This window comes from Eschrichtius robustus, chromosome 3, assembly GCF_028021215.1.
Source record: "Eschrichtius robustus isolate mEscRob2 chromosome 3, mEscRob2.pri, whole genome shotgun sequence".
Lineage (NCBI taxonomy): Eukaryota > Metazoa > Chordata > Mammalia > Artiodactyla > Eschrichtiidae > Eschrichtius > Eschrichtius robustus.
Genome location: NC_090826.1, coordinates 107,064,735 through 107,088,593, shown reverse-complemented (window position 1 = coordinate 107,088,593; position 23,859 = coordinate 107,064,735). Strand labels below are relative to the sequence as shown.

General features: G+C 42.2%; 1 protein-coding gene across 3 annotated transcripts in view; it reads right to left on the bottom strand.

Moving 5' to 3' along the window:
* CHD1L (chromodomain helicase DNA binding protein 1 like) overlaps positions 1 to 23,859 on the bottom strand; it is a 59,349-nt gene that overhangs the window by 7,235 nt on the left and 28,255 nt on the right. For all 3 annotated transcript variants that reach the window (XM_068540626.1, XM_068540627.1, XM_068540628.1), the window contains 7 exons: positions 21,461 to 21,575; positions 20,671 to 20,824; positions 17,015 to 17,180; positions 5,384 to 5,532; positions 4,397 to 4,560; positions 3,642 to 3,847; positions 2,466 to 2,564 (listed from right to left, as the gene is read on the bottom strand). In XM_068540626.1, coding sequence (XP_068396727.1) covers positions 2,466 to 2,564; positions 3,642 to 3,847; positions 4,397 to 4,560; positions 5,384 to 5,532; positions 17,015 to 17,180; positions 20,671 to 20,824; positions 21,461 to 21,575 — 1,053 coding nt within the window. The remainder of the gene's footprint in view (positions 1 to 2,465; positions 2,565 to 3,641; positions 3,848 to 4,396; positions 4,561 to 5,383; positions 5,533 to 17,014; positions 17,181 to 20,670; positions 20,825 to 21,460; positions 21,576 to 23,859) is intronic.

Genomic DNA, 23,859 nt, shown 5'->3' with positions numbered 1-23,859 from the left:
GGAAAGTTTCTCTTACCACCTCTGCTGCAAGCAAACTCATATTTTTCTTTTTCTCCAATGGTGTGCCAGAGTCTCCCTTCAGGAAGGCTGGACTTCTGCAAGTTCTGTGTGTGAGTACCTGCCCAGGGCAGCACTCACCTGATTTTTGCCCTACAGCAGTGAGAGGGGTCTAGGCAGTTTTGCTGGCTCCATTGGTTCCTTGCCTGTATGGAGGTTTGTCTGTCTCTTACCAGTTGCAGTGGTGGGTAAGTCTCCTCTTGGGTCTCCCAAAAGACCCACCAAAGCACCTTTGTTCATGTATAGATGTCTAAACCATTGGTTAAAAAGGGAGATTAAAGAGGGAATGTCTTATGTAACCATGTCACCCCCTTCACTCCTGAATTTTTATGATCTCCTAATTCAATGCCTCTCAAACGCTGCCTACAAAGTACGCCTGTAGGCATTGGAGAGTGAATGCAAAACCCAGAGGCATCCGGGCTGGGGGGGGGTGGGGTGGGGCACTATGAACGTAAAATTCCTTTACAAGAGTCTTATGTTTGTCTTAAACTATTCAAATATTGTATTCTACCATACTTACATATTTGTATTTGTATATTTTCCTACCTCATCCAAAGCAAACCAAATTCTCTAGAGAAACGTGCTAATTTAATTCTATGGCTTTGCATACTCCCAATTTTTTTTTTTTTGGCCTACTCCAGTTTGAACCTTTTGTCCTCTCAATCCATCCTGCATACCCCAATTGTTCAAGTCATTCTAAAATATTTGCTCTGCTATGCCATTCTTCTACTCAAATCTCCCATATCTAGCCACTAGCTATTGGATAAGGTCCTGCCTAGAACGGCATCTCCCTGGACAAGTCATGTACGGTCTTCTATAATGTGGCCCAAGTCTCTCTGCTTTAAAATCTAACTAACTCTCCTCTATTCCTCAGCCTAAACCCTCTATTCTAGCCTGTCTGACCTACACAACATTCCCCAAAAACATTCGCTGTGTAGCTGCAGGGGTCATTCGATACCCCATACTGGGAATGGTGGAGTTACAGGGATACCAAAAAGAATGAGACATGGTTATGGACTCTCCTGCCCTTTCTTTCCACCTATTTAAATTCAACCGAACCCACCCTTCCAGGCCAAAGAGAACATTCACCACTTTCCATGAAGCCCTCCCTGATAATTCAAGCCCACTTTTCATCTACCCTGCTCTACCTTATTTCAATCCTTCTTCAGAAAACAGTGCACACTCCCATCTCTATTTCCTTACTGACCACTTATGCCTTAACACTGTGCAACCAGGTTTTACTTTTCACACTCTCTTCCAAGTGCTCCAAGGTCATGTGACTGCCCTTGGGGCAAATCCAATGGCCTTTTCCCAATGCTCATCCTCACTTCAGTGTCTGACACTATAGACCACTTCTTGACATCTCTCCTGCCTTGTACCTCAAAACACTACATTCTCAAGGTTCTCTTATTTTTCTGACAATTCCTTCGTTCTCCCCTTCTTGCCTCTGCTCTTAAACGGAGGTGTTTTCCATGCTCTATTCTCTGTCCTCCCGTTCCTCATCCAAATGGGAACTTCTCAGCCTGCACCTCTAACTCCGACCTCCTCCTGAATTCTCTCCTTTTCCAGCTGCCCAATCAATATCTAGATCTGGGTTATTTCACACATATGAAACCCTGTAATATGTAATCTGTTTTAGTAGAAAGAGTATTCACTCTAAGTCCTTACATCCCCTTCTACCCTGGAGAAGTGAGCAGAAGAATTAGGAAAAAACCGATCTCTAAGAAATGTGAAGAGCCCTCCTCTATTGGGCAAGATCCTTTATTTCCTACGGAACTTGAGAGGCTAATCACAATAATCACTTTACTCCTCTTGCCACTTTGTGATCTCCACACATAACAGGAGGTGCCCTGGCCCCTCCCTATGCCAAGGGGGAATACTGTTCAGCTTCCAAGTTCCCCTGCCCCGCACAGCTCTATACTTCTGCCTCCAGGGAGTGTTACTTCATAATACAACCTCCTTCCCTTCAGCACCCAGGTCTTGTTAGCACTTCAATAGTATGTCTCAGTTCTCTCCCACAGGAGTCTGACATTTTCAGGAGATATTCCCTCAAGAAGATGGAGTGAATTGGGTAAACAATGAAATGATCTTCAAGCCAACACTTTAACATGCATGCAGGGATTGACATTTATCAAAGTACTTACACATTCATTCATTATCCTCATTATAGTCCCATGCGGTGGGTGGAATAAGTATTATTCACAAATTACAAATGAGAAAACAGACACAGGGAGGGGAAGGGATTGCCTCAAAGTCACATATCAACTAGCTAACTGATGACAGAATTCGGACTCCAACCAGCTCTTCCGACTCCTCATCTAGTGCTTTTTAACGCACCTAATACTTGTCCTGAGTGTCCTCTCCCCTCTTCTCCCATCCCTAACCCTTCTCTCTGCTTTGCTTCTTACCTTTCATTTTCCCAGCCAGCTCATATATTTTTCTTGGCTCAGCAGATCTTTCTTCCAGAGCTGTGAATAAACCACCTCTGCCCCAGCGGCCAGAGTCATCTGATAGAAGAAAGAGAAAATTTTCTTCTATAGGAGGCAAAATCCAGTCCACAATTTAAAAAAACAAAGGTACACCAAAGAGACCTGTAGAAGAATGATTTTTCAAAGAGCAGAAGAAACTAATCTCCTGCACATATTATACACTGGACTTCTCAAATATGTTTAGGTTTTCTGGAATATACTTGGCCATCACAGCAGAAAAGCATCAAAAAAATTAGTGTTCTGAAAGAGCAGAATCTCTGCAGTACTTCTGTAATTCCTGGGAGATGGCTGAGGAAAGATGCAGAGCAGACGTAATACAACAGCACACAACTCCCATTTTACAGGTAAGAAAGTGGAAAGGTTAAATGATTTATTCAAGCTGGTACTAACACAGCTAGTTAGTACCTGGTATTTACAGTCATTCATTCTTTCAATCATACTATAAATATTTGTTAGTATTACATATCAAGAACTGTTTTAGGCACTAGGGTTACAGCAGAGGACAAAAAAAAAAAATCCCTACTCCCATGAAGCTATTTTCTAGTTCAGTGAAACAAATAAGCAAATACATAGGCAATACGTCAGATGGTGATGTATCATCAAGTAAAATAAGGTAAAAAAGTGGATAGAGAAGAACAGAGGGGTGAGGATGGGGTCTGGGCAATCAAGAGAGACCTCTCTGAGATGCAGACATTTGAACAATGCTTGATGTGGCGAAGTGGGGAAAGAGGGCTCCAGACAGAGGAAGTAAAAAGTACAAAGGTCATGAGGGAAGAACATGCTTGGAGTTTTGAAAGGATTCCTTTGTCTTATAGATGTTACCTCCTTGTACTCTCTTAAAAACCTTGTGCAGAGAACAGGGCAGATCTTATACCATTATACAGATAAGGAAGTTGAGGCCCAGAGAGGCTGGGCTGCTCAACCAGATAAACAAGAGGGACAAGAGTCAAATCCCAGTCTCCTGGTTCTAAAATTCACTCTTTTTGACCACACAAGACTACACTGGGGCCATTAATCACCCCTAAATCAGGGTTCTGCCTCATCTTCCCCAGACCTTGGTACCATAAAGACTCAGGCCCCACCACTTCTACCTACCTACACAGTGCACGATGACAGCATCCTCCGCCCCAGCCTGTGGGTGGGTGACATCACCGCTTACATACTTAATGGAGGTCGAGTCTGGGTCCTCATAATCCAGTTGGGCAGAGCGCTCATCTTCCCAGTCCTCCAGGTCCTCTGGTTCGCTCTCCTCGGAAGGCAGGCAGAAGGACTGGTAATCGTTGGACTCCCACCAGGCCATCCTTCAACAGGCCAGAGAGGAAAGGAAATTAACTGGGCTTATCACAATTTCCCTTGGAGCACATCTTGTACTGCTATTCACAAACAGTAAGTGGCAAGTGGAGATGCAATTAGAAAAACTCACCCTGTTTTCTGCCTATTTGTAAATAAACAAGAAGCCTTACTGATTAGCCTAACTGCCTCCTGACTACACTTCAAAAATGAGCAGCCACCGGATGTCACTGTTTTTAAGAACATGTGACTAAAAGGGAATGTTCAAGTAAACTACTCTCGTTAGGCAGCTGAAATAAAATCCTAAAATTTTCTAGCTTCAACTGAATGCATCTTCTCTGCCTTAGGCACTCAGGGCTGTTCTCTTAAGTAGACTAACTGTTAAGGTTAGTTTAATCTTTAAAAATGTATTCTATTACCAGTAGGAACTACCAGCTTTACAGACATTTTCTGCAATTGTAAAGTGATGTTCAACTGTGGACTCACTATGCAATAGTGATTCCTTTACCAACTGGGACCCTCAGCTTTATTAATAATACAATCGAATAACACATACATACTTTTTCTTATGTTCTGCTTCTTCCTTTTTCCTCTTCTTCTCCTCTAATAGTTTCTTTCTCTTGGCTGCTGCTGCTTGTCTTTTCTTCCTCCTGTCCTCCAGCTCTTCTGGGCTCAGAATCCGCTTCCTTTTGGTAGACCCCTCCACAAGGCCTGGGATGAGAACCTGTAGGAAGAACAAGCTCCATAACCAGGAAAGTTGGGGGCTACCTGTTCCTTCACGAGTTTCATTCATCCCTAAAACACACTCTGAACAGAGGCAACGTGCTTAATACTTCACAAGACACTGCCTCTCCACGCCACCTTGGGTGGTGGGAAGTGGTAGCAAGACACTTCAATTAATACGTCTTGTAGGCATGGGAACCAAGATACTGTGCTCTAAACTCAACCAAAGCACTGCCATGGTGAGTACAGCAATACATCATTTTGATTGATTTCATTAGGAATAAGGTACTTCAGGAAATAACTTTTTAAAAAATTGAAGGCATACCCTGCAGGATGCTATTTTAGGTTTAACCATTTTTAATGGAAATCTTCCTCAGTGTATTACATCATTCTGTCTTAAACAGAGTATTTCAACATCATGATTATCTTAACGATAACTAGCATTTAATGAGCACAGATTAAGTGCCAAATACTGTGGACATTACATACATCATTTATGATTGCCATCCTCTCTTAATGACATAGGGTCATGATTGTCAGCAGCAGGGTATGGTATTTTGGTGTAATACAGTGATCCCTTCAGGGGTGGCTTAGATAGACAAGGCTGCTAACACCTGCATTAAATGGTAAAATATACCCTCCTTGCTATTATTTTTATGCCAACCTCTTACACAGCTTTTATACTAGGGTACAGTCAATGATACTTGTATTTCAACAAACACTTACACACTTATTTCTTAACCAATCACTCCCAGCATCATTTTTTGTTCTCTTAGGATGAACGTTTGAAAGAATTTATCCTTACATAAATTAATAGTTCTTACACTGCCTTTATTTCGGAGTAACCGGCCCTCTTGACTAGTCTTCTCCAAAAGGGTTTTCTCAAGATTCACCAGTTGCTCAAATGATTTTCTGTCTTCTTTACTAGGCTCCTTAGAATAATCTTTACCTTCAAATAAGTACATGTGGTTCTCTAAAAACATAAAACACAGAGAGAAATGTTAGATACTAAAGAAAAATAGATTGATTCTAGTCAAAGCAATAACCAGGGCGAACAAAAGAGCAGCCTGGGGGAGGAGAGAAGATGGCGGAAGAGTAAGACGCGGAGAACACCTTCCTTCCCACAGATACAGTAGAAATACATCTACACGTGGAACTGCTCCTACAGAACACCCACTGAACGCTGGCAGAAAACGTCCGACCTCCAAAAAGGCAAGAAACTCCCCCCGTACTTGGGTAGGGCAAAAGAAAAAAGAAATAACAGAGACAAAAGAATAGGGACGGCACCTGCACCAGTGGGAGGGAGCTGTGAAGGAGGAAAGATTTCCACGCACTAGGAAGCCCCTTTGCGGGCAGAAACTGTGGGTGGCAGAGGGGGGAAGCTTCGGAGCCACGGAGGAGAGCGCAGCCACAGGGGTGCGGAGGGCAAAGCGGAGAGGCTCCCGCACGGAGGAGCGGTGCCGACCAGCACTCACCAGCCCGAGAGGCTTGTCTGCTCCCCCGCCGGGGCGCGCGGGGCTGGGAGCTGAGGCTCGGGCTTCGGTCGGATCGCAGGGAGAGGACAGGGATTGGCGGCGTGAACACAGCCTGAAGGGGTTAGCGCACCACGGCTAGTCGGGAGGGAGTCCGAGAAAAAGTCTGCAGCTGCCGAAGAGGCAAGAGACTTTTTCTTCCCTCTTTGTTTCCTGGTGCGCGAGGAGAGGGGATTCAGAGCGCCGCCTAAACGAACTTCAGAGACGGGCGCAAGCCGCAGCTAACAGCGCAGATCCCACAGCAACAGGGGCGCAGAGGAAAAAGCGGAGAGACTCCCGCACAGAGGCTCGGCGCCGAGCAGCGCTCACCAGCCCGAGAGGCTTGTCTGCTCCCCCGCCGGGGCAGGCGGGGCTGGGAGCTGAGGCTCGGCTTCGGTTGGATCGCAGGGAGAGGACTGGGGCTGGCGGCGTGAACACAGCCTGAAGGGGTTAGCGCACCACAGCTGGCTGGGAGGGAGACCGGGAAAAGGTCTGCAGCTGCCGAAGAGGCAAGAGACTTTTTCTTGCCTCTTTGTTTCGCTGCGCGCAAGGAGAGGGGATTCAGAGCGCCGCCTAAACGAACTCCAGAGAAGGGCGCGAGCCGCGGCGATCAGCGCGGACCCCAGAGACGGGCGTGAGACGCTGGGGCTGCTGCTGCCGCCTCCAAAAAGCCTGTGTGTGAGCACAGGTCACTCTCCACACCGCCCCTCCCGGGAGCCGGTGCAGCCCGCCACTGCCAGGGTCCCGTGATCCCCGGACAAATTCCCCGGGAGAACGCACTGCGCGCCTCAGGCTGGTGCAACGTCACGCCGGCCTCTGCTGCCGCAGGCTCGCCCCGCCTCCTCCGTACCCCTCCCTCCCCGCGGCCTGAGTGAGCCAGCGCCCCCGAAGCAGCTGCTCCTTTAACCCCGTTCTGTCTGGGCGGGGAATAGACGCCCTCAGGCGACCTACACGCAGAGGCGGGTCCAAATCCAAAGCTGAACCCCAGGAGCTGTGTGAACAGGGAAGAGAAGGGGAAATCTCTCCCAGCAGCCTCAGAAGCAGCGGATTAAAACTCCACAAACAACTTGATGTGCCTGCATCTGTTGAATACCTGAATAGACAACGAATCATCCCAAATTCAGGAGGTGGACTTTGGGAGCAGGATATATTAATTTTTCCCCTGTTCCTTTTTTTTTGTGAGTGTATATGTATATGCCTCTGGGTGAGACTTTGTCTGTATAGCTTTGCTTTACAATAGCTTTATTTTACTTCACTATATTATAGCCTCTTTCTTTCTTTCTTTCTATTTTTTCTCCCTTTTACTCTGAGCCGTGTGGACGAAAGGCTCTTGGTGCTCCAGCCAGGCATCAGGGCCGTGCCTCTGAGGTGGGAGAGCCAACTTCAGGACACTGGTCCACAAGAGACCTCCCAGCTCCATGTAATACCAAACGGTAAAAATCTCTCAGAGATCTCCATCTCAACATCAAGACCCAGCATCACTCAATGACCAGCAAGCTACAGTGCTGAATACCCTATGCCAAACAACTAGCAAGACAGGAACACAGCCCCATCCATTAGCAGAGAGGCTGCCTAAAATCATAATAAGGCCACAGACACCCCAAAATACACCACCAGACGTGGATGTGCCCACCAGAAAGACAAGATCCAGCCTCATCCACCAGAGCTCAGGCACTAGTTCCCTACACCAGGAAGCCTACACAACCCACTGAACCAACCTTAGCCACTGGGGACAGATACGAAAAACAACGGGAACTACAAACCTGCAGCCTGTGAAAAGGAGACCCCAAACACAGTAAGATAAGCAAAATGAGACGACAGAAAAACACACAGCAGATGAAGGAGCAGGGTCAAAACACTCCAGATTTAACAAATGAAGAGGAAATAGGTAGTCTACCTGAAAAAGAATTCAGAATAATGATAGTAAGGATGATCCAAAATCTTGGAAATAGAATAGACAAAATGCAAGAAACATTTAACAAGGATGTAGAAGAACTAAAGAGGAACCAAGCAATGATGAAAAACACAATAAATGAAATTAAAAATACTCTAGATGGGATCAATAGCAGAATAACTGAGGCAGAAGAAAGGATAAGTGACCTGGAAGATAAAATGGTGGAAATAACTACTGCAGAGCAGGATAAAGAAAAAAGAATGAAAAGAACTGAGGACAGTCTCAGAGACCTCTGGGACAACATTAAACGCACCAACATTCGAATTATAGGGGTCCCAGAAGAAGAAGAGAAAAAGAAAGGGACTGAGAAAATATTTGAAGAGATTATAGTTGAAAACTTCCCTAATATGGGAAAGGAAATAGTTAATCAAGTCCTGGAAGCACAGAGAGTCCCATACAGGATAAACCCAAGGAGAAACACGCCAAGACACATATTAATCAAACTGTCAAAAATTAAATATAAGGAAAACATATTAAAGGCAGCAAGGGAAAAAAAACAAATAACACACAAGGGAATCCCCATAAGGTTAACATCTGATCTTTCAGCAGAAACTCTGCAAGCCAGAAGGGAGTGGCAGGATATACTTAAAGTGATGAAGGAGAAAAACCTACAACCAAGATTACTCTACCCAGCAAGGATCTCATTCAGATTCGATGGAGAAATTAAAACCTTTACAGACAAGCAAAAGCTGAGAGAGTTCAGCACCACCAAACCAGCTTTACAACAAATGCTAAAGGAACTTCTCTAGGCAAGAAACACAAGAGAAGGAAAACACCTACAATAACAAACCCAAAACATTTAAGAAAATGGGAATAGGAACATACATATCGATAATTACCTTGAATGTAAATGGATTAAATGCTCCCACCAAAAGACACAGGCTGGCTGAATGGATACAAAAACAAGACCCATATATATGCTGTCTACAAGAGACCCACTTCAGACCTAGAGACACATACAGACTGAAAGTGAGGGGATGGAAAAAGATATTCCATGCAAATGGAAATCAAAAGAAAGCTGGAGTAGCAATTCTCATATCAGACAAAATAGACTTTAAAATAAAGACTATTACAAGAGACAAAGAAGGACACTATATAATGATCAAGGGATCGATCCAAGAGGAAGCTATAACAATTGTAAATATTTATGCACCCAACATAGGAGCACCTCAATACATAAGGCAAATACTAACAGCCATAAAAGGGGAAATCGACAGCAACACAATCATAGTAGGGGACTTTAACACCCCACTTTCACCAATGGACAGATCATCCAAAATGAAAATAAATAAGGAAACACAAGCTTTAAATGATACATTAAACAAGATGGACTTAATTGATATTTATAGGACATTCTACCCCAAAAAAACAGAATACACATTTTTCTCAAGTGCTCATGGAACATTCTCCAGGATAGATCATATCTTGGGTCATAAATCAAGCCTTGGTGAATTTAAGAAAATTGAAATCGTATCAAGTATCTTTTCTGACCACAACGCTATGAGACTAGATATCAATTACAGGAAAAGATCTGTAAAAAATACAAACACATGGAGGCTACACAATACACTACTTAATAACGAAGTGATTACTGAAGAAATCAAAGGGGAAATCAAAAAATACCTAGAAACAAATGACAATGGAGATACGACGACCCAAAACCTATGGGATGCAGCAAAAGCAGTGCTAAGAGGGAAGTTTATAGCAATACAAGCCTACCTCAAGAAACAGGAAACATCTCGAATAAACAACCTAACCTTGCACCTGAAGCAATTAGAGAAAGAAGAACAAAAAAACCCCAAAGCCAGCAGAAGGAAAGAAATTATAAAGATCAGGTCAGAAATAAATGAAAAAGAAATGAAGGAAACAATAGCAAAAATCAATGAAACTAAAAGCTGGTTCTTTGAGAAGATAAACAAAATTGATAAACCATTAGCCAGACTCATCAAGAGAAAAAGGGAGAAGACTCAGATCAATAGAATTAGAAATGAAAAAGGAGAAGTAACCACTGACACTGCAGAAATACAAAAGATCATGAGAGATTACTACAAGCAACTCTATGCCAATAAAATGGACAACCTGGAAGAAATGGACAGATTCTTAGAAATGCACAAACTGCCGAGACTGAACCAGGAAGAAATAGAAAATATGAACAGACCAATCACAAGCAATGAAATTGAAACTGTGATTAAAAACCCTCCAACAAACAAAAGCCCAGGACCAGATGGCTTCACAGGCGAATTCTATCAAACATTTAGAGAAGAGCTAACACCTATCCTTCTCAAACTCTTCCAAAATATTGCAGAGGGAGGAACACTCCCCAACTCATTCTACGAGGCCACCATCACCCTGATACCAGAACCAGACAAAGATGTCACAAAGAAAGAAAACTACAGGCCAATATCACTGATGAACATAGATGCAAAAATCCTCAACAAAATACTAGCAAACAGAATCCAACAGCACATTAAAAGGATCATACACCATGATCAAGTGGGGTTTATCCCAGGAATGCAAGGATTCTTCAACATACGCAAATCAATCAATGTGATACACCATATTAACAAATTGAAGGAGAAAAACCATATGATCATCTCAATAGATGCAGAGAAAGCTTTCGACAAAATTCAACACCCATTTATGATAAAAGCCCTGCAGAAAGTAGGCACAGAGGGAACTTTCAACATAATAAAGGCCATATATGACAAACCCACAGCCAACATTGTCCTCAATGGTGAAAAACTGAAACCATTTCCACTAAGATCAGGAACAAGACAAGGTTGCCCACTCTCACCACTATTATTCAACATAGTTTTGGAAGTGTTAGCCACAGCAATCAGAGAAGACAAAGAAATAAAAGGAATCCAAATCGGAAAAGAAGAAGTAAAGCTGTCACTATTTGCAGATGACATGATACTATACATAGAGAATCCTAAAGATGCTACCAGAAAACTCCTAGAGCTAATCAATGAATTTGGTAAAGTAGCAGGATACAAAATTAATGCACAGAAATCTCTTGCATTTCTATACACTAATGACGAAAAATCTGAAAGTGAAATTAAGAAAACACTCCCATTTACCATTGCAACAAAAAGAATAAAATATCTAGGAATAAACCTACCTAAGGAGACAAAAGACCTGTATGCAGAAAATTATAAGACACTGATGAAAGAAATTAAAGATGATACAAATAGATGGAGAGATATACCATGTTCCTGGATTGGAAGAATCAACATTGTGAAAATGACTCTACTACCCAAAGCAATCTACAGATTCAATGCAATCCCTATCAAACTACCACTGGCATTTTTCACAGAACTAGAACAAAAAATTTCACAATTTGTATGGAAACACAAAAGACCCCGAATAGCCAAAGCAATCTTGAGAACGAAAAATGGAGCTGGGGGAATCAGGCTTCCTGACTTCAGACTATATTACAAAGCTTCAGTAATCAAGACAGTTTGGTACTGGCACAAAAACAGAAATATAGATCAATGGAACAGGATAGAAAGCCCAGAGATAAACCCACACACATAATGGTCACCTTATCTTTGATAAAGGAGGCAAGAATATACAGTGGAGAAAAGACAGCCTCTTCAATAAGTGGTGCTGGGAAAATTGGACAGGTACATGTAAAAGTATGAAATTAGAACACTCCCTTACACCATGCACAAAAATAAACTCAAAATGGATTAAAGACCTAAGTGTAAGGGCAGACACTATCAAACTCTTAGAAGAAAACATAGGCAGAACACTCTATGACATACATCACAGCAAGATTCTTTTTGACCCAGCTCCCAGAGAAATGGAAATAAGAACACAAATAAACAAATGGGACCTAATGAAACTTAAAAGCTTTTGCACAGCAAAGGAAACCATAAACAAGACCAAAAGACAACCATCAGAATGGGAGAAAATATTTGCAAATGAAGCAACTGACAAAGGATTAATCTCCAAGATTTACAAGCAGCTCATGCAGCTCAATAACAAAAAAACCAACAACCCAATCCAAAAATGGGCAGAAGACCTAAATAGACATTTCTCCAAAGAAGATATACAGATGGCCTACAGACACATGAAAGAATGCTCAACATCATTAATCATTAGAGAAATGCAAATCAAAACTACAATGAGATATCATCTCACACCGGTCAGAATGGCCATCATCAAAAAATCTAGAAACAATAAATGCTGGAGAGGGTGTGGAGGAAAGGGAACACTCTTGCACTGTTGGTGGGAATGTAAATTGATACAGCCACTATGGAGAACAGTATGGAGGTTCCTGAAAAAACTACAAATAGAACTACCATACGACCCAGCAATCCCGCTACTGGGCATATACCCTGAGAAAACCATAGTTCAAAAAGAGTCATGTACCAAAATGTTCATAGCAGCTCTATTTACAATAGCCAGGACATGGAAGCAACCTAAATGTCCATCGACAGATGAATGGATAAAGAAAATGTGGCACATATATACAATGGAATATTACTCAGCCATAAAAAGAAATGAAATGGAGGTATTTGTAATGAGGTGGATGGAGTTAGAGTCTGTCATACAGAGTGAAGTAAGTCAGAAAGAGAAAAACAAATACAGTATGCTAACACATATATACGGAATCTAAGGAAAAAAAAAAAAAAAAAAAGGCCATGAAGAACCTAGTGGCAAGACGGGAATAAAGACACAGACCTACTAGAGAATGGACTTGAGGATATGGGGAGGGGGTGGGGTGAGATGTGACAGGGTAAGAGAGTGTCATGGACATATATACACTACCAAATGTAAAATAGATAACTAGTGGGAAGCAGCCGCATAGCACAGGGAGATCAGCTCGGTGCTTTGTGACCACCTAGAGGGGTGGGATGGGGAGGGCCGGAGGGAGGGAGATGCAAGAGGGAAGAGAAATGGGAACATATTGTATATGTATAACTGATTCACTTTGTTATAAAGCAGAAGCTAACACACTATTGTAAGGCAATTATACTTCAATAAAGATGTTTAAAAAAAAAAAAAAAAAAGAGCAGCCTGTATTCTAAACGGGCTAAGACTAGCTTGTGATGAAGGTACTGGATTTCTGATCTCACTGATGCTGATGGGTTTGGGATCCACATGGGGATCTAGTGTATTTACTTTTCAAAGGAGAGAGCACGGCTAAAGCCTTTTTGGTCCATCTCTAGATGGTCTGTGAGTCTCTGCTGGATGCCTCCACCCTGCTGAGTTCTGGAACACTCATCACTCATTCATTCCACACTACTCCCCAGCATAAATCTCACTGACATTAAGATTATCTAATAAAGGTAACCAAGAGCATATTTTTTAAATTCCAAACACACCTTTAACACTCAACTTTTTCCCCCCTTTGTTGTAATATTAAAAGGAACAAGTAGAAAATCTAGGAGGGAATAAAGAAGCACAAAAACTATCCCTTAGATTTACAATATTCTTTGTAGATCTCATGAAGCATCTTCACGAGCCTCACCACAGTTCTGATATAACTAACCCCACTTAAGAAAGGGAAAACTGAGGCTCAGACAGTGATCAAGAGACTCCCCAGTTCTCATTGCTAATAAGTGAAGAAGGCAGGATTTTCTGACTCGAAGGCCAGTGTGCTCTTTTCAGTACATTACTGTTCTCTATAGAAGGATGGAAAGGTAACAGGCCAGCAAATAACAATTACAGTAACAACAATAATGGTGACAGTGTAAACTTGAATAGCATTTTATGCTATGTGTTTTGCAACTGTGTAAAAGAGTAAAGCAGATACTAATAGCACCGTTTTACAGATGAGGACACAAAGGCTCAGAGAGGTTGGGTGATGTGCCAAGATCATGAATCACATGATAAAGAGAAATCATAACAAGCCAAGACTAGCAACCAGAGAGAGGCGAGACAATGATTCTAAAGTGAAACATATTTAATAGCACATGTTACCAAAAATGTATTTTCACAGCATTATAAAATCAGCTGTAAGTATGCTTTCCCCAGAGAGCAGGAAAGCAAAACATTTTCATTCTCAAGAGATCAATTGCTTCACACTTCTACCCAAATCCAACCAGCTGTAACTCTAATTGGCATTTGCTAATTAAATCAGCAGGGGGCTTTCAATGAGGTGCTCTATCAACAAGTGGAAAAAAAAAAATAAAGAGCCGAGAAGTGTAAAATATCAACATATGTATCTTCATGCAATTCTCAACTTACGAACGTGATTTAAAAAAAAAAAAGCCTGGCATTCAAGATAAAGCCACCCTGTTTTCTATTTAATTTTGACAGGGGATGCTGTAATCACTAGTCTTTCATATTTATTTGTATTCTTTTAACCATGCTATCTGTCTTCAGTCTGCAGCCCAGAGAAGTTTGGAGACCACAGGCTTAGACACTTATCTATAGCCTGCCAATGGAACCATCTACCACAGACTGAACTCTATACTCATTGATCAAAGACAAAATTCCAAATTTTAATACAACTGGGAAATCTTTTCTGGCAGCTGGACTGCCTGAAAAAAAATATATTTCTCAGTCCAACTGCCAAAAAAATTGTAATTATCTTTCTGGAAAACAGTGAAATTTTATTTTGTTCTACTAAACGTTAGGAAAATAGGCTGAAATTAATCTAGATGAGTGCAGAAATGGGTGCAAGCTTCAGTACTTAATGTAATCAAAATGCAACTTAAAAATAGGACCACATACATCTATTTCTTCTCCCACCTAAAATAACTACATGGCAGTAAAGGGATTTTAAAAAGATATATGAGACGACAGTGGATGAAAAGGTCAATAACTCTTTAGAAAATAGAAGTGGCTAGAGGGATGATAACAGGGTGAAAAGAACAGTGGAAGCAAAACACAGGTGCCTAGGCAAGGGGTGATTATAAGCACACAGGCCTTTTCAATCCCCCAAAAGCTTAGAACTTACCATGGACGAGGAACTGCGGGGTGGGGGACCTGAGAGAAAATCTGCACACCAAATACAGGAGTGCCCTGAACCCCTTTACTCACGTTGTCTCCTCAATCTGAGCAAACAGGTTATTCCGTCCCTTACCCACCTCTTCCAAGAAAGATATTAAAGGATTCATCTCTGGAGAAATGGAGTTGTTGCCCAGAGAAAAGACTTCAAATACAGACATCTGGGAAGGTCTCTTTCAATGTGAAAGCCAGCTCACCAACCAGTGATGCTGGAATAAGCCCCGGGAGCCCATATACCTGCTCAGGCCAGAGCTGCCCATCAGCTTTGGCATTTCACCAGCACACGTGAACAGACAGCCAGAGCACACCAGGTATTTCTGGAAAACTACCAACAAGGACAAGACAAACTTTTTAAAAAGAAGGAGAAGCAATCGGACAAAAGAGACAACACAGGGAGTGGAGGAATACTTTGTTAAAAGCTACAATTAATATTCTCCCTGGAATACTTTTTAAAAGCTACAATAAATGTCCTCAGAGAGGATGTTATATCCCTGGAATGAGAACAAGACACATTTAAAACAACAACAAGCAGAGAATAAGAAAGAGTTCTTGACGCATAAAAATGGGATGCTAATATTAAAAAATTTTAAAGCTAAACTACGAGGAAAGTCAAAGAGCAGTGTCTTGTAGAATCACGCCAGCTGCTGACATTCCAATCTCCCCAAACATCCTATAAAAACCATACAGAACAACAGGGATAACAAAACCACCCTGCACCCACGCCTACTACAAAACTAGGAGGCAGAGTACTACAAACTTCAATTCGCAGGTAGGTAGAGAAATGAACATCTCAAACCAGCTGAGTCGGCTCCCAAGCCCACACTAGAGTAGAGAGTCAGGCAGAGACCGCCTAGAAAAGAGGCAGCAGGGTTCTAGCAACGTCAGACACAGATCAAATTTATCCCACACGAGAACACACCCCAAATGGGAAAATAATGAGGAAAGGTCTGAGACCTGGCAGATCAGAGCAGCGGCTACTAAGGAATTGAAAGGAAGGAACTAGCAAGTAGTTGCAGCTTACAATTTGGGAAGGCACTGCTTCTGGGGGAAAGAGATAACTTACAAGGGGAAGACGTGCTTTGACAGTTTGGTGGCAAAGGGAAAGAAGGAAGCAAGTGATGGAAATTCAGGGTCCTACAGAAACAAAAGAGAATCACAAAACCAGAAGTCATGCCAGCCCACTCTCCACCCAATAAAAGGAAGCAGTGTCGGGTAAAGAAACTGCCCTTCTCTGTATGAATGGAATAAGGTACTCTTGAATTAAGAAGCCTAGGAAGACTATCAGACCTCTCACCCCAGTCCACACTGAATCTCTGTTGCCACTGGTACGGGAAAATAAAGTCATTTCAAAATAACCCTAAGACAACAGGGAACATCCTTACAAAGCTACTATGTGAAAAAAAAAATTTCAAATCAGAAATTAAAATACTATAGAAATAGAAATGGACAAAAGACAAATGTTGACCCAAATCAGAATAAAAAAGACAAGATCATCTCATGATCATATATATTGCTTCACTAGAAAAGTTAAAGTTAACGGTACCTCACTTCACAGAGCAGTGAAATGAAAAAATAGGTATAAGGCACGTAAGTTCACACTTAATGCTCAACTGGTGTTAACTATAACTTAAAAAATAACTCATTCTACTATTCAGAAAAGGGATCACTATGTGCAGCACCATACTAAGGACAGAAGGATTTACTAATAAACAAAGGAGAAGGTGCTTACAATCAAGGGAGGAAAAAACACAAATTAAAATCCTTGAGATTGATACTACCATAAGCATTAGTATCATCAATTTGGTTCAAAGTTCAGATACAAGGGAACAGCCAGACAATTTCCAATCAGCCTAGAAGAGTTCTTGAACCATGTTAAGTCTTAAACAGTGTGCCCAGGATGAGAATAGGGCTGGGCAGGAAAAGGATGTCCCAGAAGCAGTATCCAGGACTTTCCCTGGGGACCCATCTCACTCATGTTCTAGCCTGGGGGCACCGTGCCATTGGCTCTGCTCTCACCCCCCACTTACTTCCTTCCTCTTGTTCTCTGCTTCTTTCTTCTGCTGTCGGCAGGGCACCAGAGATCCACTGGCCATCTTTTGTTTCTCCCAGGATAGACTCCAGGTCTATTTCATCCATGGTGCTCCCCTCAGAGGACAGCAGTTTATCCAAACCGAATTTGAGTATCTCACTCAACTTGAATGAAGAAAACAAAAAGTCCAGTTGGTCCTCATGAAAACAAACATTGGATATCAGTGATTTGCAAAGTGGCTTAACGACACCAGGCGCATGCCTCCCCTGATGGTCAGCCTTCCTTCTCTCCCCATGACAGATGACACCAATGGGGCTGTTCTGTAGTTGGATGATGGGTAAGCAGAGAGTGATAAATGATAGTCAGAGATGCTGACTTTGACAATTCTCAATAAACAAAAAATCTGAGCCTCCAATTTTTTTTTTTTTTGAATAACAGCCATTTCCTGCATTATCTTAGCACTTCTCATGGAGTCTTTTACACAGGCAATCCCAGCAGCCACATGAGAAGTCACAGACCCTGTTAGCTACTCTCCCATCCCTTCCACTGCCAAACTTCTTGGAACGAGAAGGCTACACGGGGTACTTCTTAAGTGACTTCCTTCCTTTGGCAATTTTGTTCCTGCCACAGTGCTCTATGGAAACCGCCTTCACAAAGACCAGTAACAACTCCCACCCACTAGACCTGAAAGCCCTTTCTCAATTCTAATGTTGCTGGACATTCCTCTAGCGTTGCACTACCCTGCTTCTCTTTCCTTCTCTCTAATGTACCCTCAGCCTATCCCTAGGGCTGTAGGAACCACCTAAAAAGTTCAGATCATCTTTCCTGGCTTTAGCTTCCTACTTCCAACTCTGTACTTCCCTAAGTGATAACTCTGAGACTCTGAACCAAGCTGCATTCACATCTTGGCTTATTTGCATCCTGTCTCTTTAGACTGGGTCAGTTATCTCCAGATGGTGTATTTTGTGAGTAACTTGGAAATCTTAATGTATTCTGTATCAGCTTCAAAAAAATTTAGACAGCTCACCTAAGCATCAAACAAACCTGGATACACTGATCTTTAACCTGGATATATATAACAAGGCGACTGGCACCAAAAATAGAAGAAAGCCAACTATTTATGAAAAAGACTGGTCTGTCCTGGGACACTCCCTTCAGTCTACCTTATATTTATGCTTTCACTTGTGATGTGTCTCAGTCACCAAGGGACTACATGTGTTTTTAGAGAAGCAATATATTACAGTAATTAACGGCAAGGGCATGTGCTTGGAAGTTAGAGGGTACTTGGATTGGCGTCCTAATAAATGAATGTCCTAGGGCAAATTATTTAAAATAGGAATAAAGAGAGTACCTACCTCATTCTCTTGTTATTCATATTCACGGAAACAATCGGAAAGAAGCACTTCATATGATACTTAGCACACAGTAAGCGTTCAATAAATGTTCACTACATCTGCATCTGCCTCTCTCTGTTTCTATTATGTTCCTCCTGCAGGATAACAAACCTTCTTCCTTCCTTGAGGACTTCAGGATCCTATACTTCTTAAATTTACTAAACAACAGTTACATCTTTTACTATTGGATTCTTTTTATTTTACAAACAAACCCTGCTTTCTTCTGAGACAAGGGCATTGGGTTGTTACCTTTGCTTTTGGCAACCAAAGAGATAACTTGCAGAGTCTTGGTAGGGAAGAGAGAAATCAAACATTAAACCAGAACGTAACCTTCCGATAACCACGAGCTGGGCAAGATTCCGAGAGAGCCCCCCCTCAAACAGCCAGGGGTCTATGTTCCCACTAGTATTTGGCCCACGGCACAGAGGCATGTCTACTCAATCACATGGACATGTCCAGCAGCCCGCATCACAGGGACACCCCAACTGAATCCCCTGAGCCCCTCCCGCACTGGGAGAGAGTTCAAACTTCTCACTGACAACCCCTCCTCCTCCCACACCCAGAATGTGGGCACTCCAAGGCTCCGCCATCTATTCCCACCACCAGACCCAATGCTGAACTTGTCACTCTCAAGGTTCTATGGGAGAACTCGTGCGTGGAGAACTATATTTAAGAGTCTCTGCAGTCTGCCCCTACCTCTCTCTCAAGCTTTCATCTTACATTTGTAATTGCCTTTTGGATAATGTGAAAAAAATACGTACAGCCGGCCCTGCCACCAGCATGGATAAGCGTGCACACATCAATTGGGAACCAAAGGAAGAACAGAGAAAGAAAAAAAACACACTTTGCGCCTTGAGATAAACAAAAATCAAACAAGTAAATGCATAGAACACAGGGATACTTTCTAGTTCTAGACCTAAAATAAAAGAAACCTTGAGCCTTTCCTGTAAGTTACTGACTCACTAACAAAACCAATGTGAGCCCTGTCTTTTGCAAAGCTGATCTGTAAAGCTATGCACTGGTCTTTGTGGATATGATAGCCATGTGAGAAAATGTTTTTTTAACATTTTTTAACATTAATGTTTACAGACTAACTGTAAACTGGGTAATTCTGCTTATAATAGTGTTTAACTTTTTTTTCCTTTAAATACTTGTTGTATTGATATTTTCTGTTTGATAAACTAGTCCCTTTAAAGCCTACTCTCTTACAAACTTTTGCAAATGAAATTTTTGTCTCTGAGTTTTCCTCTAATAATAGTTTTGTTTATATTTTATTTTTTACTGCCAACTCTGTTGACTAAAGCATAAATTATCTTCCCTTCCTAAAACTCTGCCTACCTTCTATCTTCCTAATTTCTATCCTCCTCATCATCCAGGCTTACAGACATCTTTGAATTTTCCGTCTCCCTAGCTTCCCACCTCTAAGCAGCCGACTCCTGTCATTTCTTCTTTTGTAATGTTGCTCACTCCAGACCCTCCCACTGCTACTGCCCCGTCAGAGGTCTATTACTCACTTCACGCCTGGATCTTTCCAGTATCCTAGGAGTTGGTCTCTCCGCTTCCAGCCCTTCATCCCTGGGTCAAAATGGGAGAACCTGGGATATATTGTAATATGGGTTCTAATTTTAACCCAAGGGCTGCTACGGAATATCTCTAAGCCCTCTTCCAGAAGACAGCTTTCTCTAAAGTCTTCCAAGCCAGCACCTGCTTCCTATCCTGCGTCCCCTTCTTCAAGCAATTAACTCTAGTTCTTTTGTCTATTTTTCCTATGGCATAATTTTGAATTCCTGATCTTGTCCACCTTCCTCTGAGTATGAAGAAGGTGATGTAGAGGGTGATGTAGAGGGTCTGGGGTTAAGATGGAGGTATGAGATTAATCATTATTTATTATGCTGAGTTGTTTATTTTATCTAATTCTCTTAAGGCCTCCTGAGGTAACTTGTGGTATCCTCACTTTTAGAAAAACAAAGGTTAAGAGATCTGCTCAAAGCCACTCAGCCAGTAAGTGGCAAGGCTTGGATTTGAATCCCAGCAGAGGGATCCAAAGCCCATCCTCATTCTGTATTTTTCTGCCTTTACATATCAGATTCATTTTAGCTCCCACAGCAGCTTGCACGCAGTAGATACGATGGCCGGTAGGAATTTGGCCAGAGAACAAATGTGTGGCTGGGGAGAGTGGGTGGTTAATGCATTTACTTTCTCATCCACAGGAGCACTGGCTAAAACCAGGACATATTCTAAAGTGAAGAATATGTTTTACCTGGAGGTCAGCATCCGCAGCAGGTTTCTGGGCCCCCAGAGTAAAATGGCCCCCTTCTGTGATCGTGCTGGTGAGCTGCAGCTTGGAGGCTGCTTTCCTACAGACTATTTCTTCCACAGTGTCTCGGCCAATCAGCCGAATGACTTTAACGGACCTGTACAGAAGTCAAAGGAAAGCAATGCGCTAACATAGAAGGGTCTGCAAAGAAGGGCACAAGCATGCAAGGTCAATACACCTAAAAGAAAACAAACCCAAAATGCCATGTTCAGGGTACAACTAAAGGGAAGTGGTTGTATGTGAACCTGAGCATTTGTTAGGCAGATCCGGCCTCTAATTGTCACTGAACCTTTCCAAAAAAGTCAAGGGAGGGATAATGAGATGGCCATAACTGGGGTTCCTTATCTGTGGTGGAGGAAAACTTCTGGGAGATCTAAATCATCCTCAGGCCAAAGGGTAAGACTTATCTTTTTAGCTTAGCTCCATAAAGCCATAACTTCATTTTTTAACTGAATTAGACCTTAACTCAGGAAGGATGAGATAAATAACTTCTAAAGCTTCCTTCCAGTCCTTTCACAATTTGACTTTGCTCTTTTTAACAAAGCAAGTCTGGAATAATAACATGCCCATCCCAGTACTACTCGTGAGTGAGCAACAGAGCTGGGCTAAAGCCTAGCGGTCTCTCGCCCTCCAGTCTAGGACTGTCACCGGCCCACACTCTTCACCCTCCTCCCCAACCCAGAACTGCTCAGGAGCCAAGGAAGTGGAGCCGTGCTATGCTTAAATCTCTCACTTGTTCTGGCCAATTCGGTGAGCCCTGGCAGCTGCTTGCAAGTCATTCTGAGGATTGAAATCACTGTCAACAAAAATAACGGTATCTGCCGCCGTTAAGTTCATGCCTACTCCACCTGAAAACAATGCGAAAAAGAATGTTATCAGCAGCACATGGGCTAGGGACCAGACAATAAAGACGCAAGGCTACAGTGGCCAGATTGATAAATCGAAAGCAGCCAAAACAATTGGCTTCATCCTTCAAACTGGCACCCCCATCCCCAACTCCAGACAGAGCCTTGCAGTGGTTAAAAGTCCTACCTGGGCTCCTATCGCCTGACTTGGGAAAGTTTAATGACTGAAAGTAACAGAACGAGGGCAGCAGGGGTAAGGAGCAAAAGTGGGTACTGAAGTTCATGCCCTGAAGCCATCTTAAATCTCTTCTGTTTAAAAATCTTCACTGCAATTTGTTTAGAATCGTCTATAGAAAAGGCCACATGCTCTTCCAGAACCAGTTTTAAATATGAGTGAGGTCTGCTGTGGGCAACATTAAGAGAAGAGCTCTTAACATCCACTGCAAGGTACAACTAAGCAGTAAGACCCCCGATACAAGGTAATGAGAAGAGGGGATGCCATTTATTACACTCCCAAGAGGAGCGGGGAAGCTACCTCCCTCTGACTGGAGAAAACTTCAGTAAGTCTCTTCTGTATGTGTTTCCACATTAATCAAAGGCAAGGTAACAAAACCAACCGAAGGGCAAGAACACTCCCTGGGACAACTTTCTGGTCTTTCTTCAGCACTGTAAGAAAAGGGCTGGGGAGGCTCCTTGGACTACAGGAATTAATTAAGAGAACCATGAAGGCAAATTACAGCCTCCTCTTTGATTAACGTGGAAACAAGTACAAAACCGACTCCCGCTTTGCAGGGTCGTTGCAGCTCGTTGCTGAAACAAGCAAGCCTGAAACGGCTTGTTCCAAGAGCCAAAATTAAGGACTAACTTTTGAGACAGGCTACTGTCTCTAAGCTGGATCTCCAGACAAGCCAGGCAGGAATATTCTAATTAAAGCCTTCATATAAAATTAAAGTTGGAATAAAGAGATAATAAAGACTGATTGCTGAGAGATGCTAAATTATACTTAGTAATAATGATGGCTACCCTGGTGCTGTGCTTTACTCCTTGCCAGGCACTGTTTTAATAAGCACTTTACATATATTAACTCCTTTAATCCTCGCAACAATCCTATGAGCAGTTACTGTTATTATGCTCATTTTATAGACGTTGAAATGGAAGCACAGAGAGGTTAAGGGATTTATTGGAAGTTGCACAGCTGGAAAGAGAAAGTACCAGATTCAGTGCCACATGGTCTGGCTCCGGAGCCTATGCTTTTTACCCACTATTCCATAATACCTCCCAGGCACTTCTTTCATTAAAGTGTGCTCCCTAAAAATTTTCTTCTTCTTCTTGGGTTAATGTCGTCTAAGTTCAACTCTTCTTCATGAAGGGGTGATATTTTATAAATAAGTTGTAGCCAGACTTCTTTGGGACATATTCATGAGCTATCACTGCCACCTGGTGGCAATATGACTCAATCAGAAATATTTGAAAGTTGGAGGGAAACTGCTGAATAAAATGATAATGATGCAAATCTACAGCTAAAAAGCGAGAGCAAACAGGACAGTGTTTGGAAAAGACTCATGTCCAGAACTGCTTTGGCTTCTAAAAGATCACTGTGTTTCAACTAGTTCTGAGTACTCCAAGGAGATTAGCTGAAAAGCAGAGATCTCTTTCTTCCTAATTTTAGACGTTTCAAACAATGCTGCACTCTGAATGTGAAGATGATGAAATCAGTAAAGCATAAATAGGGCTGTTTTCCCAACAGTGATGATGTTTGCCCTGATCCTTTCGGTCTCTCCTAAGTCTACCCCTGAGACAACTAATGACAGGAACAAATGGCTGAGATCCAGGGTGCAGTCGATGATCTTGGAAGCGAGTGGGGTCAAATGAATCTGACCAGATCTTCACAATACAGAGGTGAGACGTACACAGGCGGAACAATCTCCCTGCCGTCAACGAGTGTATCTAACACTTCTTTTTTATACCCTGTAGTACTAGGCGCTTAATAAATGCTTACTAAGTGAGCCTGAACTCTCTTCTCATAAAGATATTGATCTCTCCTTATTAATAGAGGACACATATCCCTTCAGAGCTCCTGCATCTAGTCCATCAAGATTTAGGTCTACAAAAAATAAAATAATGAAACTTAAGATTCTATGAGTTTAAAACTAACTTAAGGTCTGCTTGTTCCATGGCATGAGAATAATTTCATCTCCAAGAGCTGATGTCATATTATTTAAAGAAATGGAAAACATTCTGTAACTGGTAAAACACTATAAATGTCATGTATAATATTTGTAACAAG